At 59.7% G+C, this 15,732-nt stretch overlaps 2 protein-coding genes and 1 long non-coding RNA gene across 3 annotated transcripts in view; 2 read left to right on the forward strand and 1 right to left on the reverse strand.

Moving 5' to 3' along the window:
* Nucleotides 1-2,076, reverse strand: part of LOC147916920 (uncharacterized) — a 38,161-nt gene extending 36,085 nt beyond the window's left edge. Inside the window, exon 1 of the long non-coding RNA XR_015552587.1 lies at nucleotides 1,655-2,076. This is a non-coding gene — a long non-coding RNA (uncharacterized LOC147916920). The remainder of the gene's footprint in view (nucleotides 1-1,654) is intronic.
* On the forward strand, nucleotides 1,145-4,220 carry HMX3 (H6 family homeobox 3). The gene is made up of 2 exons (XM_087432985.1): nucleotides 1,145-1,550; nucleotides 2,176-4,220. The coding sequence occupies exons 1-2, from the start codon at nucleotides 1,145-1,147 to the stop codon at nucleotides 2,847-2,849; spliced, it is 1,080 nt and encodes a 359-aa protein (XP_087289111.1). The 3' UTR covers nucleotides 2,850-4,220.
* An 8,902-nt stretch (nucleotides 4,221-13,122) lies between these two features.
* HMX2 (H6 family homeobox 2) lies at nucleotides 13,123-15,587 on the forward strand. The gene is made up of 2 exons (XM_004438894.3): nucleotides 13,123-13,565; nucleotides 14,468-15,587. Exons 1-2 carry the CDS (start codon nucleotides 13,298-13,300, stop codon nucleotides 15,019-15,021), a joined length of 822 nt encoding a protein of 273 aa, XP_004438951.1. The 5' UTR covers nucleotides 13,123-13,297; the 3' UTR covers nucleotides 15,022-15,587.
* Nucleotides 15,588-15,732: the final 145 nt, after the last annotated feature.

The raw sequence follows: 15,732 nt of genomic DNA on the forward strand, positions 1-15,732 counted from the left end.
GGCTCACTCTCGGTTTCCCAAGGCCAAAGGCCAAGGCCACGCGATTCCTGAGCCCGTTGATGCAGTGCAAGGACTTACACCCCGGTTCCCTTCCTATCGACTAGACGAGGGTAGGGAACCCAAATCTGCCTCTTCGTGGCAGCGCCCTTCTTAGCAGGCTTTGGGGAAAATGCTGAGGCCGCCGGACCCCAAAGAGTAGGAAAGCGCCGAGTTCGCCGCCGGCCAGAGGTCGCGTCCTGCCTCCTGGGCCGGCGCTGCGTGGCTCTCCAGCTGCGTGGGGGCGGCGGGCCCCTGCCAAGCCCCTGGGGGCGGGGAAGCGGCAGCTGCGAGCGCGGATAACCCCGAGGTGACCCGCGAGGGCCTGGCCCGCCCCTTCCCCCTCCCGCAGGCCAGGCGGCTGGAAGCGGGTCCCCGAGCTGCAGGGGGGAGAGGGAGGCGCGGGCTCCGGACGCCGCGGCTGTCAGTGCGCTCCGGCCGGGGGCGCCGCCGGCTCCCTGTCCTTCACTCGCCTCCTGCGCTCGCCGGAGCGCTCCGAATGCCTCTTTAGTAGGAGCCAATATCCTTTTGTGCTAATAGGCTTGTCCTCATTTGCTGCCTAATTGGACTATATAAAGCCAATAACAGGCGGGCTCTTATAGCCCGAAGCCAAAGCGCCAAAATCCGAGGGAAGGCGAGGAGGGGGCCGTGGCGGAGGCGGCTGCGGGGCCTGGGCTCGGCTGCGCCTTCGCCTGCCTAATCCCATTTGCCATTGTACGCGCCCAATCGCCGTATACTCCCTGCATTTAACTTGGATGACATTTTGATTTCATCATTAGCATCCGGCGCCGGATTGACGCAGCCCCAAGCCGGGGACTGCTCTTGCCGCCTCCTCCCCGAGAGCTGCAGCCGCCGCCGAGCCGCCTCGCTCCCTCGGTGCCGCGGCAGGGCCGCTCCCCGCCCCTCAGCACCCCTCCCCCATGCGAGCCCGCCCCAGCCAGGTCCTCACCCCGCCCTCCCGCCGCTGGATTTGCGCCCGGGGCGGCCCCCGACTTTGCGCCCCGTAGTTGAGTTCCCTTTATGGTCTGATTTCCGGCCGCCCGCCTGCTCGCCCGGCCGCCCGCCTGTCCCGCTCCCTCCCTCCCGGGGACCCGGAGGAGAGGGGACCATGCCGGAGCCCGGGCCGGACGCCCCCGGCACGGCTAGCGCGCAGCCCCCGCCGCCGCCGCCCCCGCCTCCTGCGCCCAAGGAGTCCCCGTTCTCCATCAAGAACCTGCTCAACGGAGACCACCACCGGCCGCCCCCTAAGCCGCAGCCGCCCCCACGGACGCTCTTCGCGCCGGCCTCGGCCGCCGCCGCCGCCGCCGCCGCCGCCGCTGCTGCCGCTGCGGCCAAGGGGGCCCTGGAGGGCGCCGCGGGCTTCGCGCTCTCGCAGGTGGGCGACCTGGCTTTCCCCCGCTTTGAGATCCCGGCGCAGAGGTTTGCCCTGCCCGCGCACTACCTGGAGCGCTCCCCGGCCTGGTGGTACCCTTACACCCTGACCCCCGCCGGCGGCCACCTCCCGCGACCCGAAGGTACCGACCTTTCTTTGAACTTTCGTTGTCCTCCCCGCGCGCCTGTCCCATCCCCGCCCCTTGCTGCCTCCCACCGCAGCCCTGGGACCCCTGCACCCTCTTACCAGTTGTTTGGCTAACTTCCTCTGGCCCTGGCTTGCATCTCCTGCCGCGCGTTCGGTTGCGCTGCCCGGGAATCCAATCCCACTTGGTGAGAAAAGAAGTGGAGTTGGAGCCCGGGGAGCGGCGCTACCCGGGAAAAGTGGCCTCGGGCCTGAATGGGGAGGCTTCAGGGGGCTGGTACTGGGGACGTGGCCTGGATGGAGGGAGTGACCCGGGCGGGCCCAAGCCAGAGGCGCATCTCTCCCTGGGCCCCTGGCCGGGGAGCTGAGGGAAAGAAAGGAAACGGCCGTGCTGCCACCATCCGGGTCTCTGTCGCCCGTCCTCGGGAGGAGGGGATCCCAGGACGCGGCGCCCCTATTCTGGCCCAGCTGGGAAGGAGGAGGTCGGCGGGAATGGGGAGGCCTCGAGGCCTGGGGCCGGGAGGCCGGCGCGGATTGAGCCTGCCGCGCCCAGGCGCCGGGCCTTGCTGAGGGCGGTGTCGGTGCGCGTGTGTGTGCGTCCGTCTGTCTGTCTCTCTCCCCAGCCTCGGAGAAGGCGCTCCTGCGAGACTCCTCCCCCGCCTCGGGCACCGACCGCGACTCCCCCGAACCACTGCTCAAGGTCGACCCAGATCACAAGGAGCTGGACTCCAAGAGCCCGGACGAGATCATTCTGGAGGAGAGCGACTCGGAGGAAGGCAAGAAGGAGGGCGAGGCGGCGCCGGGCGCGGCCGGGGCGAACATAGGGGCGGCAGCGGCGACGCCGGGCGCCGAGGACTGGAAGAAGGGCGCCGACAGCCCCGAGAAGAAGCCCGCGTGCCGCAAGAAGAAGACGCGCACGGTTTTCTCTCGAAGCCAGGTCTTCCAGCTCGAGTCCACCTTCGACATGAAGCGCTACCTGAGCAGCTCGGAGCGCGCCGGCCTGGCCGCGTCGCTGCACCTCACCGAGACGCAGGTCAAGATCTGGTTTCAGAACCGCCGCAACAAGTGGAAGCGGCAGCTGGCGGCGGAGCTGGAGGCGGCCAACCTGAGCCACGCCGCGGCGCAGCGCATCGTGCGGGTGCCCATCCTCTACCACGAGAACTCGGCGGCCGAGGGCGCAGCGGCCGGAGCCGCGGGGGCCCCGGTGCCCGTCAGCCAGCCGCTGCTCACTTTCCCGCACCCCGTCTACTACTCGCACCCGGTGGTCTCGTCCGTGCCGCTGCTACGGCCCGTCTGAGGCCCGAGAGGGGAGGGGAAGGGAGCGCCCGGCCCCCTTCCCAAACCCCGGAGGAGACTGGTCCGGGCCGAGGGCGCCGAGACGTCCAGCGGCCTTCGGGAACCGGGGCTTCGGCGCAGGGTCCCGGCCTCCCCTCCCCCAGTTGGTAGCGTTTTGTAAGTATTTGCAATGCATTTTCGTGCAATTCACCCCTAATGGATTCGAGGCGCTTCCCGTCTTACTTTTGGTTTTGGTTTATATTAAGAGAGAGCAGAAAAAAGACAAAATTCCCGGGTCAAATATTTAGGCTGAAAGCTTTTGTAAAATGTGCAACTCTCCCCCCAAATTTGCATTGCGCTGTGGCTTTTTGCGTTTTATTTTTGTAAAACGAAAATAAGCGCAAAAGCCGGAACCCCTCTGATTTATTCATTTTCTATAGAACTATTTTCAGAAGTTCAGAGAGAGAGAGAGAGAAGTCACACTGTAGTACTTTTATTTCTGGGTGTGGTTCTTCCTCTCTACCCCCAGTCAGTTAGTTATCCTCCCCAGTTTTCAGAGTCTGATCAGCCTATCATAAGAATCCCCACCCAGACCGCTTTTCTCTCCGGCAGAGGTCTGTCGAAATTGACCTCTTCATCTGCCTCTTTGTGAGGGAAGAATTCTCTAATTAAGTGTTTAAAGGGAAAAGACAAGACAGCCAAAAATCTGTGATTATTGAAACAGCTCCACATCTCGCCAGGTGTGAGAGGTCTTATTTATTAGTAGCCTTTATTTTGGGATTTCCATTGGTTGGTAAATTATTATTACTATTACTGTTATTTTGTTCCCTGTTTTGAGAGAGTGATTTCAATATTAAAAAAACAACCTGTATCTTTTATCCTCTCCTCCTACCTTTTTGTTCTGTAGTGACTGTTGTACTTTTGACCTGTGCAATATTGTACAAAATTGAGAGCCCTGCTTCTCCGTCCACTGAGAGAAGCAGACGTTTTCACTGTGTAATCCCGGTCATTCCTTTAGAAGGAGGAAATTAAGAAGGGGGGAAGGAAGGAAGGAAACAAGGATAGATAGCAATGTTTAGAGGAGTAAGATAGACATACTGGAGCGCTTTAAGTGAAGGACAATCAATTTAGGAGAATTTTAACTTATTTGATAAATGTACAGATTTCTTGTAAAGTTCACCTTCAACTCCGCAGGGCTCCTTGCTCTGCCGCCCAATCTTCTGTTCTCTTTCTGTGGCTACACCTGTTGTTCTGTGATAGTTTGTCGTCCCCACCCCCAGTCTCCCTCACCTCTGCCCGGGTTCAGTCCCTTTTTAAGAAAAAGAGAAAAAAAACCCCACAAAATATTGTTATACAATGTTGTCGTGAAATTGAATTAATTAAAAAGAAAAGAAAAGTGAAGCGTTTCGTGTTGCCGGAGTGCGTAACTTTGGACGATTTTCCCCAGAGCAAGTGTCTCCGAAACTCTTTTCTGCCTCGCTCTCTGGCTGTCTCTGCACTCCCGGAGTCCGGCCTGGATGCACAGCCCTATAATCCAGGAGGCGGAGGAGACAGAGGCGGCTTTGTTCGCGACCAGGGCCGCTCTCTCCCCAGAATCTTAACGCGGCTCAAAACGCCCTGCGAGCAGGGAAGAATGCGGGGCAGAAGGGGCGAGGACCTAGGCTTACCTAGTTTTTGAAACTGAGCGAAACGGCAGCCGCGAGCTCAGAGACAGCTGGTATTTCCGAACCCAGGGCTGCCGCCTCGCACTTCGTTCCCAGGCCCGGGGTCCTACGGCGCCGCGAGCTTCTGGGCAGGACGTCGGCGGGCCTGGATGCCTCCGGGGTAGGGGGAGGGAAGAAGGGCGTGAACTTAGAGTTTAGCTGCGGCCAGAGGCGGATCGCGAAGTCCATCTAGGAGAGGCCAGGCCGCGAGAGGGCAGCCCCAGGGAGGCCAGCCAGCCCTAGGGAGGGCGGCTCCCAGCTCCGGGACTGGGAGGCCTCCGCAGGCCTGGAGGAACTGTGGCTCCAGAGGCGTCTCGGGTGTGGGCGCTGTCCTGGTGGGTCGAGTGCCAGGGAACAGAGACCACCCGACTACAGCAACAGCAACTGAGAGGACTTTCTCTCCTCTCGGCCAGGTCCTTTTCTGTCCACTGGCACCCAACACCTCAAGGGGGGCCTCTCTGGGTCCCCCGCCCCTGTCCCGGCCGACGCCTGGAAGCGCAAAGCTAGCTGTTTCCACGCGCCTGCTGGGCGCCGAGCCACCGCGCTCTTGGTGGGCGGCCTGCGGAGACGCGGCGCGCGTGGAGCGGCTTGGAAGCGCCGGTCCGGGCGGAAGCAGGTGCTCGGCACCCCTCGTCAACCCCGCGCGGCGGCCTGCCTTAGGGCACGGGGTCTGCACGCGCAACTCCTGGCGGGGCACGTCTGAAGCTGGGGAGCCGGGAGGGGCCGACGAGGAACCCAGAGACAGTGACGCGGCCGAAGAGCACGCCGCAGGGCGCGTCCGCTGGGGAGCGCCTGCACACGCTCCCCTCCCTCTCCCAGGGCTGTGCTGGGTTCTTCAAACCCGATCGACACAATTGATTCCACTACGGCTGAAACGTCGACTCTCGTTTTCTATTGATGAGAAACTGCCCCCAAATAAACTAGCATGCGTATTTATGGGAAAATTTTAGCCTGGACCTCAGTGAAGATAGATCTCCCTTTATTTCCCTCTGGTTTGGAATAAAAACGAGGGCATGTGTCGTAAATGAAAAATAAACAGAAATTCGGGGTCAAAATATGTTGTTCCTTGTGTTACCTGCAAACACAGTGATGCCTTTTACTGTTGGCAATACTAACTGCGGGACAGGCCAATAACAGCTCATTAAAAATAATGTTGCAATAGCAAACACATCCTTAGATTTTACAGCCAGAACACGATGTTATCAAATGCCAAGAATATACTTCTTTATTTGTGTTGGATTCTAGAAAACGGTTCTTGACTGACTGGGTCTTTACAAAGTCGAGAAACAACTGGTTCTCCACATGCACAGTTTATCCTTTGTGCTACTCCTGGTGGCCTCTCCTTCCCTCCTGTTGGGGAGCCCCGCTGCTCTGGGTCGGCTGCTCTGGGTCAGCGGGTCCCTGCCAGGAGCCACTGTGTGAGCCCCCGGGGAGGAGGGCTGCACGACAATGCCGCCTGGAACTGGCTGCTGTGTGAGCCTAGAAGCCGGCCCAGGCGGGAAACGTCTGCTTCCCTCCTGTCGGGTCGGGGTCGTGGTATTTCTCACAATGCAAGAGAAAGAGTTGAGCCAGAGAGCTGGAACTCAAAGCATCTCTCCCCCCACGAAGCATCCTAGGCTGGACTGCAGGTCTTTCTGAGGCCTTTGTGTCAGGAGAGGCCAAGAAAGTGCTTGATGGGACTGTCACATTCTGAGAGTTGGCTAGGGTCATCTTCTTCCCCCACACAGACCACCCCCCTCCTGGCTGCCTCTGCAGGGATTGGGGGGGGGATGCTGAGACCACTCACCAGAGGGGGCTATCTGGGGGAGTGAGGGTGCCTCTGCACAATTCCTCCAGGACATTCCATCGTGGGAAGCCAGGGCAGCCTGTGTCCCCTACCCTAGGACACTGAACCAACACCCCGATTTTATCCTTTCTCCTCCCCTCCCTTCAGAGCCTAGAACCCAGCCTTCTCTCCACCCACCCTAACTTCAGAGCCTTTCCTACCTGACCCTCAATTAATCTTCAAGTCAGTGCAAACGACATCATCTTTCCTGCTAAATCCTTTCTGCATCACCCAAACAGGCGCGCGCACACGCGCGCGCGCGCACACACACACTTTAGTTAGACTTCCAAACAGACCCAGTATCCAGGGGCTCCCAGTATGCCCACCCACATATGTGTTCAGCATCACAGCGATCACTAACGCTCAGACACAGTTAGGCACACCTTGCTCGAGGTGACCCTGGGTAGCTTGTTTCCTCTGACGGCCCTAGGCTAAGGCAAGCTGAGAAGACTCCTGTAGAAAGGATTGGGCAGGGAGTGAGGTGGCGCTCCTACCTCTGCTGCAGGAAGCCTGAAATCCTTCGGGCAGGGATGCTCCCTCTTCTTAAGCCACCTGAGACAAACCAGCAGAGCCCGCCAACACCCCACTGCGGACCCCCATTCTCCTATGGGCCCGGACCTCACTCGGAGCCGGGGACCCCACAGTGCTGGCCTCTCAGCGCCAGCAATCGCCTCCGGGCCCTGGGAGACGGCAGAGCCAGCGCGCGAGCTGTTTCTGCTGGCAACACAGATGTATTTCTTTTATTTGGTAGTAAATAGAGCGGGTGTGTGTACATCAAACAACAGCAAGACAGATATAAACTGCCCCCCCCCCGCCACTGGGGGCTCATTCTGAGCCGGGACGTCCCCTTGGCAGGCTCCCGGCATCCAGAGGCAGAGGCCACGCTGCGAGAATCCCAGAGCGCTCTCCTCTCCTCGCTCCCAGAGCGCGCGCTCGAGGGTACAGCCGGGAGAAAGAGGAGGAGGCAAGAAGGTCAGTGGGATTTGCTTTCTCTTCAGCGGGCGCACGCTGGGCCAGCTAGGGTCTGGGCGCTGGGGATGGGGGTCCCAGCAGCTGTGCAGCCTCTTCTGGAGCTTTGGCTAGGCTTCGTGTTATTGGGCCCGGGCCAGGAGCTCCTGCTTCCGTCCCTCTGCGCGCGCGGGGCACCTGAACTTCCTTCGAGGGGCCCTGCGGGGCGCAGACTTTGCTGCGCGCGGCCTTGCCCGCCTCCCAGACTCCCTTTTACCCCACCTCTCGCTGTTGTCCACGCCCGGCGGCCCGGTGGCCCATCTGGGGGGTATCTTCCCCTTAGCGATACAAACTTGGACTCTGCAAAGCGGCTAGGAAAAATCCTCCCTATTGGGTCACCGCGACAGGGTCAAGGTGCAAGAACCACTAGCCCCATAGAAATCCCCGCTTTAGGGTCCAAAGCGCAGCCGGGCAGGCCCAGGGGACACCGCCGGCCCCAGCATGTACAAGTAGCGCCGCAGAGGCATTCCTCGACGCTCCTCCTCCCAGCTTCCCCCACTCTCAGCCCGTCCCTCCGCCCTGCCTGCAGGGCCTCCCTGGCTTCTGGGTGCGAGCCATCCAGGCGTCTGGGCTTACGCATCTGGATGTGTGCACGCCTGTTGTGTGCACGTGCGCCCGTCTGGATGTGCCGGGTGGATGTTGACCCTTTGACCTACAAACAGTTGAGGGGTTGGATGGGTGGCAAAAGACAAGAAAGGGCCACGAAATTAACTAGGCTGGCTGTACTTTGGAGTCCTGCCTGGTGCCTCGGACTGGGACCTTGAGTTGAGGTTTGGGCTGCACTTGACCCGGGCATACCTCTCCTGAGGAAGTACCCTGAAGGCTCATCCCCAGAGCGGCAGCTTCTGGGGAATTGGGTCTCAGACTGCAGCACAGCCCTAGGCCTCACTGGGGTCCATTTATCAGCCTGGGATTTCTTCCCACTCTTCTGCTTCCAGGATCTCTTAGAACTTCATTCGAGTGTCGAGGCAGTCACCGGACGTAAACAAGGGATAGCTGGAGGCTGCGTGCCTCCCTGGAGAGTTCCCAGACGGTGAACACTGGTTGTATTCGCCCAGGTCCCTTCCTTGGCTGCTGCTCCAGGTGGTGCGTCTCTGGGGCGAAACTGCCCCAAATCTGGGTCGCTGGGGTTCCAAAAGGATCCCTTGTGGTTGCAGTGGAGAGAGAGGAAAAAGAGCTGGAGGAGAGAGTGAGCGAGGGAGCGCGCACCGAGAGCGCATTGTGCCCATCACTTAGGAGCAGCAAGGTGGAGTCACCTGGTGTGCCTCACCCAAGCGCTGTCTTAAAGAAATAGAAAGAATCCCCTTCTCTCATGAGCTCTTTCACTGCCCTCGCCCCCCTTGGTGATGGAGTGCATGCATCAGATTTTCATCAAAGTTCTATTAAGTGAAACATAGGTTGCAGGGCACCCTTTGATTGAAACAGTTTAAATTTTAATTGTGTTTTTAATTTGACATATAGTTGCAGAAAGGAATGACACTGCGTCGCCAAGGGGCGGTCGATTTTCTTAATTTCTCCCAGAGGAATTGATGAGTCTATCAGGCCACTAGATTGGAAACCCATTAAAGCTCTCTGGTTAGGCTGTTAATTGGAACTTGATGGATGTGGGGGGGGGGGAGGGGGTTGTCGGGACTCGGCTATGCTGATCCAATCTTCATGACTTTCTGTTTTCCAATAAATTACACAATTCATTTTCCAGCCGCAGATTACATAAATTGTACACCTCTGGGGCTCTCTTTTTCAAGTAGGGAGCCCCTTTCCCCAAAAGCCTATTGTGAAATGTCATTTGCACCAAAGAACGAACAGCAGAGGCCCTTGAATGAAAATCGAAACATAATCAACGTTTATACTTAGAAAATTTATTGAGATCATTTTCTCTGGTATTTCCTTATTTTAAAGTTTAGACGAGCCATATATCATAATCCACTCGCGTAAAGGGGGGGGAGCAGACTGTGTTTAATATTTATCGAAGCTTGATTCCAAGATCAAACTTGTTTATGACTTCATCTGTCATTTCGGAGGGAGCCTTCTTCCACTATTACCCGGCTCAGCCAGCCTATTTCCCAACTGCCGCAGAGCAGAGAGGATCAATTTTTATTAGGCTCCTCGGCAAGTTTGCTCTGGGCCGCTTTAATATTGAGCAGTGGCATAATCTCGAGACCTAAACTTTAAGCGTCCCTTCAGTCTCGGAAAGTTTATCACTCTTTGGAACCAGGTTATGACTAATTCCTAGTGGGGAAAGGCGATTGCCAAAATGAGGTGGAGCCATTCTCCAGGGTAGCGGCTGTTATTCTGAATAGAGTGCGGAGGGGCGGAGCCATCCCCAGACTAGGAGGGTGGGGCGGGAGGTGGTACTGCGTTGAAGGATTGCCGCAGTTCAGGGGAGAGATACCGGGTGTCTGTGGGTGGTGGTTCCTGGAGCCGAGGGTGCCTGGGAGTGTTCTCCAGCTGCACTGGGCCCAGAAGAGGGCGCCTAGGCCTTTGAGCTCTCGGTGAAGTGTCGGGGACCCCCGGATGCCCCAAAGGGATGGCGGAAAGATCGTGTCTTGGCCCTCTGGCCCCAGGAGTGTGACTGCTGTCGGTGCACCAGGGGCGGGAGACCCCGCCGGTGACCAGTTGAGGAGAGCTGAGGAGAGCCCGGGGGAGAGTTTGTCCAGCTGCAAAGCCAGGAATCTCCCTGTCTCCCCGACCGCCTCCCCGCCTTTGCCCTGCGCCCACCACCATCACTTCCCTGGTTGAGTGTACAGTGTGTGTGTGTGACGCGCACACTAGTCGGAGCTCAGTGGACATTTGCTGACTGAATGTGTGTGAGTGCGTAAGCGTTTATGCAAGTGTGCACACGGCTTAAAGCGTGCGCGTCTGAAGATGTGCAGGGTGTGGTGGTGGAGGAGGCTGTTTGTAGCGCACCTCTGCGTAGATCAGAAGGTCAATGCGAGTGGGAATGGCGAGCAGGCGGAGTACGAGGCAGATGGCTCCTTTAGACTTCCCAAAACTGCCCTGGGAGTGGGGCGGAGGGGAGTTATGGGGTCTCGAGGCTGCATGGTTTCCTAGTTGAGAGTCCTCAAGCCAGGCTACACGGGTCAGTCCCCCAGTCCCTCGGCGCTCTGGGGCCTGGGAGCTGCTTCTCCGACGCCTACCCCAGAGGCCCTGACGCCACCTCCACGGTCCCTGCCCTGGCAGAGACTAACCCCGTGGGGTCCTTGACCCCACCCACACGTGCGCCTCGGCGGTGCCGCGACGCGGTGGGGGGGGAGGGGGTCCTCACAGTCTTCCCTGCAGCCATTCCCCAGGCTCGATATCCATGCCTGCTCCACCCCTCGCCTCCTCCCAGGGGCCCGGTATTGGCAGTGAAAAGGCCTGGAGCTTCAATATTGCTTATTCTGCTTGGGCTGGTCGCTTTTTTTCCTGAGCCTCGGTTTGCCCGCTTGTACACTGGAGGTAAAGATCTACACCACAGGTTTGCTGTGAGGATTAAACTGAATCATGATGCGATACTCCCAGCGTGTTCCTGGTTGCGGGTACCAAGTATTTACTAGCTCAGAAGGATTCAACCAACCCCCCCACCCCCCAACTCCTCTTGCTTCCCCAGCCAGTGGCGGGCTCTGCTCGCCGGGTTGGCTAATTTCCCGCGGGGCCGCCTCGGCCCGGTCCGGGAGACAGCGCCCAGTCAGGGTGCTTGCGGTAGGCGGAGAGGCCTCAGGCCAGTGAGAGAGTCGGGTGTTTTGTTTCCAGGAACCTTCCTTCTACCCCCCAACCGTGCGGGAGCGCGCGGGACGGGCTGCTCAGTGCCGAGGCCGCGCAGAGGAGGACGCACAAATTGTATTTCAGGTCTGGGTCCTTCCGGGTTAATGAGCTGACACCATGATTAAAGCTGACCATTTGTAATGTGTCTCGACCCCGCCGCCGAGCCCTGAAGAGGTTAATGCGGTGATGGAGGCCGGCACCTGCCCCTCGCCGGCCTCCCGGGCCGTGGCGCACAGGCCCTGGCCCCCGCCCCTCGCCTGCCCCTGCCCCTGCCCCGGCTGCGCCGCCGACTCCTAATCAATTAGCCCATTAACGATCCCTTCGAAGAGTTAAGTAGGGAGAGGTTCTGCCAAGGGTAGAGCTGCAGTCGGTAACTCACCGCGGCTAATGATATTATAAGCGCTTTACTCAATAACGCGGGCGCGGCGCGGGCGAGGAGGGAACTGCATAGTCATGGTGCAGCGTCTGGATATCCGTGGGGACTGATTCCAGAGTCTCCTCTCACCCTTGGCTGCATTTGGGGGGCACCCTAGGGGCAGGGCTTCCGGGATCTCTTCACCCAGCGGTCCCGAGGCTGCAGACCCGGGGGTGGAGTTGCCTGAGCACCTGGGGGCCTTGCCTCACCTTCATTTCCTCGAAGCTTGTGTAGACAACTGTGTCCCCGAACCGTTTTGCCCGCTCCGGGCTGATTCTAGGTCCAGTAACAGCTGATCTGGGAATTAAAGGGGCGAAAGCCAGGGCTCAGAAGGGTCCGCGAGGACGAGGGAGGAACCGCGATTTATTGAGTGCCTTCCGTGTGCCCAGGTCGGAGTTGGGTACTTTGACCCCACGGGGCTTCTGCGGGGAGGCACTGCTTCCCCTAATTTTAGGAATGAGGAAACCGAGGCTCAGAAAGTCCAAGCTCACCTAGCCGAGATCTGAATCGACTTTTCCCGATCCTAAAACCTTGTCCTCATCCTCACCTCCCTCTCCCGTTCCCGAGAGCAAAGGGCTTCCACTTCTGCAGCAATGGTGACCACCCAATATTTGCCAAAAACTGAGAATCACTTACGGAACAGCAGGGCGGACCACGGCCTATTCAGCAAAGGTTTACAGAGTACCTACTATGAGCTCCTAGAGCTTCTAGGCTTTTGGGGGCTTTTCCGTTCCTGCCTAAGGCGCTCCTCAAAACAGGAGAAGGGGGGGGATGTTAACGAGAAGTTCATTTCACCCATGAGGGCAGTGAGGCTCTCTTGGAACTGGAGTTGTCCTTGTTCGTGCAGCGTGTGAATGGTGGTGCTGGGACTTGAACCAGGATCTCTTGAAACAAGATCTAGGGCTCCCTCCTTACCACTCAACATCATGCAGCCCCGTTGAGCCTGTGACAGGGGTGGGGTCTGTGGGCGAGGAAGCCAGAAATTGTCTGCTCCTGGGCCTCCCAGGTAAGCTGCCAGGAATAGCACCAGGAATAGTTCAGAGGCGCACGCTCCTAAATCCTCCTCCCTCACGGGGCGCATTGGTCTGGGGGGTGCTTGCCCTGCTTGCTCGCCCGGACGAGAAGGGGTGGGAGGCTGGGGGAGGGTCGTGGAGCAGCCTGTGTGAGCCCCTCTGAGGATGCGAGGACCTGTCGCCTGAGGGAGGCGTCGGACTACTCCAGCTGCGAGCCGCACGCAGTCCCTGCCCCTCGAGAGGGCCGGGGTCCGAGCGGTCAGAGCCGCCGCAGAGGCCTGGAACGCGGGCTGGAATCTGTGCTGCTTTCGGCCCTGGCTGTCCCTGGTTGGACACATCAGACGCCCACAGGGCTCTCGGCGCGCCCCGGGGCTCACAGACGCTGCGTGCCCGGCCTAGGCTTTTTGAAAATTTCCGGGGCCGCTCGGCGGCGCTGCGATTGGCCGCGTCCGGGTAACCTCTATGCAAATGAGGCCGCGCCACCTCCGCGCAGCCGGAGACCCGGCGAGCTGGCGGGCAAGGAAGGGGCATTCGCGCCGGGGCTGGGCGGGTGCACCCAGAGCCGGGCGGGCAGGGACTCCCGCGCAGCCGTCCCGTGCCCGCGTGTCCCCAGAGCGGAGGGGACGCCTCACCAGCTTCGTCGCCCCCTCCCCGTGGCTCCCCTCCCCGCCCCTCCCCCGCGCCTGCCTGCCTGCACCATCTTCCACTCAGATCGTCTCTAAAGGGAGTTCTTGGTTTCCTCCGATTTCTTATGAACCCAGGATGGGCAGCAAGGAAGATGCGGGCAAGGGGTGTCCGGCGGCCGGCGGCGTCTCCAGCTTCACCATTCAGTCCATCCTGGGCGGGGGCCCCTCGGAGGCGCCACGGGAGCCCGCCGGCTGGCCCTCCAGGAAGCGCAGCCTGTCCGTGTCCTCGGAGGAGGAGGAGCCGGACGACGGCTGGAAGGCACCCGCCTGCTTCTGCCCAGACCCGCGCGGCCCCAAGGAGCCGGGCCCCAAGCACCACCCCCCCATCCCCTTTCCTTGCCTGGGTAAGGATCGCACGCCGCCCCGTCGGCCACGAGCAAGCTCTAGGGGAGGGAAGCTGTGTCGGGGCTCTCGCGCTGGGCCCCCTCTGGCCAGAGCCGCGGTCGTCCGGGGTCCGGGGCCGAGGGGAGGGGACGCGCGCGCGATGCTCCCTGCTCGGCCCTGCGGGAGCTCGAGAGGAGACCGGGAACACAGACCTCGCGCGGCGCGGTCTTGGGGAAGGTTGGGTTGGAGGGAAAGTGTACCACAGCGGGCTGGGCACAGGGCCGACCGCACACACGGCTCTGCCCTCAATATCCCCTTTGCACATCGGCTACTTGCCGAACATCAGGTCTGGAAGTCGGGTCTGAGCGGTCCGTCTGTCTCTACCGCAATTTCTTTCAGCGTCTTTTCTCTCCTCTCTGTCTCTCTCCTCCTCCTCGGAATGATTAGCACTCCAAGATGATTGACAATGGTGCCTTTCAGAGATGGTTCCTCTTTACAACATCTGACGAAGGGGAGCCCCGCGTTAGCCTTAGCGTGATTTCCGAACAAACGGCCTGTGAAATGATGCCACCCTATAAAGCTCAGGGAACTCTTCCAGCTCAGTTATCACAAGGCAAAATCACCTTTCTAAATGATGCTAATGTTCTCCCTCCAGACCTCCTCCCCCTGTTGCCACAAGTCCTTTCACGAAGCTGGGAGCACAAGACCCCAGACTCAAGTAGCTGGGTCCCTCTCTTCTGTTGCTTTTTAAAGGCCGGGCTGCTGGGCTTTGGGTGCCAGCGAAGGGAGAAGAGGAAGGGGTTGGGACCGAGGAAGATGGGACTAAGGCTGCAGGCGCCTACCAAGCCCCTGGTCCCGGCCAGAGCTGGGAGTCTCTGAGGCTCCCAACTCTATGGCCTTCCTGTCTGTTCTCCTTCCCCAGGTACCCCCAAGGGCAGCGGAGGCGCGGGGCCGGCGAGCTCGGAGCGCACGCCTTTCCTCTCTCCTTCGCACCCGGACTTTAAGGAAGAGAAAGAGAGGCTCTTGCCCGCGGGCTCGCCGTCGCCGGGGCCCGAACGGCCGCGGGACGGCGGAGCCGAGCGGCAGGCGGGCGCCGCCAAGAAGAAGACGCGCACGGTCTTCTCGCGCAGCCAGGTGTACCAGCTCGAGTCCACCTTCGACATGAAGCGCTACCTGAGCAGCTCGGAGCGCGCCTGCCTCGCCACCAGCCTGCAGCTCACAGAGACCCAGGTCAAGACTTGGTTCCAGAACCGCCGCAACAAGTGGAAGCGGCAGCTCTCAGCCGAGCTGGAGGCGGCTAACATGGCGCACGCGTCGGCGCAGACTCTGGTGGGAATGCCGCTGGTGTTCCGGGACAGCTCGCTGCTGCGTGTGCCGGTGCCGCGCTCTCTCGCCTTCCCCGCGCCGCTCTACTACCCGGGCAGCAACCTCTCGGCCTTACCTCTCTACAACCTCTACAACAAGCTCGACTACTGACCGGCCCGCCGGCCCCGCGCCGCCCGCCTGCTCCCCCGGCCGCCCTGGCCTGTCTCCAGCTGCCCTCAAGCCCGGCGCGGGCTGCCCCCTTCGCAGGACTCTGGAGCAAGGCGGCGTGTTTCCAGAACTATTAAGAAATACACCATGTGTATTCATTATCTCTTATTTATGGCCTCTGCCCTACTTTTTGTTTGATTGTTTCGGGTATTTAACGGCATTCCTCAAGCCAGATCGCCTGCTTTCTACCCAAAGCAAACCAATGCGCTTTGAAAACCATTTTGGAGGGGATGTTCTCGGGTGGTGGTGGGAAAGGGAGTTTCGGCCAGATCGGCATTAACTGGTAGGAAAAAACCCAGAAAAATACCAACAAAACTGAGTACACTCCTCTCCCCATACATACACCTGTACATATGTACATGCACACACGGCCGGCCACGCTAGCCCTCGGGGGCTTTAGGCAATTAACGCCTGTTTTCGTTTCTCTCGTCCCAAGGATGGGTAGGGACGAAAGGGGGAGATTTCAGATCTGTAAATATTTTTAAGGAGAAAAAAATAAAACATTTTAAGCATCGTTGCTAACTTTGGTGGGATTGGTTGCCTGGCGGGGTAACGCGCGGAAGGTTTCCCCGCTGATCGGTGGAGGGCTTGCAGGCATGCGTCAGAAGAGGTGTGGCTCGCCCCACGTGGAGGGTGGGGCCGAGGTCATGGGTC

The sequence above is a fragment of the Ceratotherium simum genome, chromosome 6 (assembly GCF_057802395.1).
Source record: "Ceratotherium simum simum isolate JZ-2026a chromosome 6, ASM5780239v1, whole genome shotgun sequence".
Lineage (NCBI taxonomy): Eukaryota > Metazoa > Chordata > Mammalia > Perissodactyla > Rhinocerotidae > Ceratotherium > Ceratotherium simum.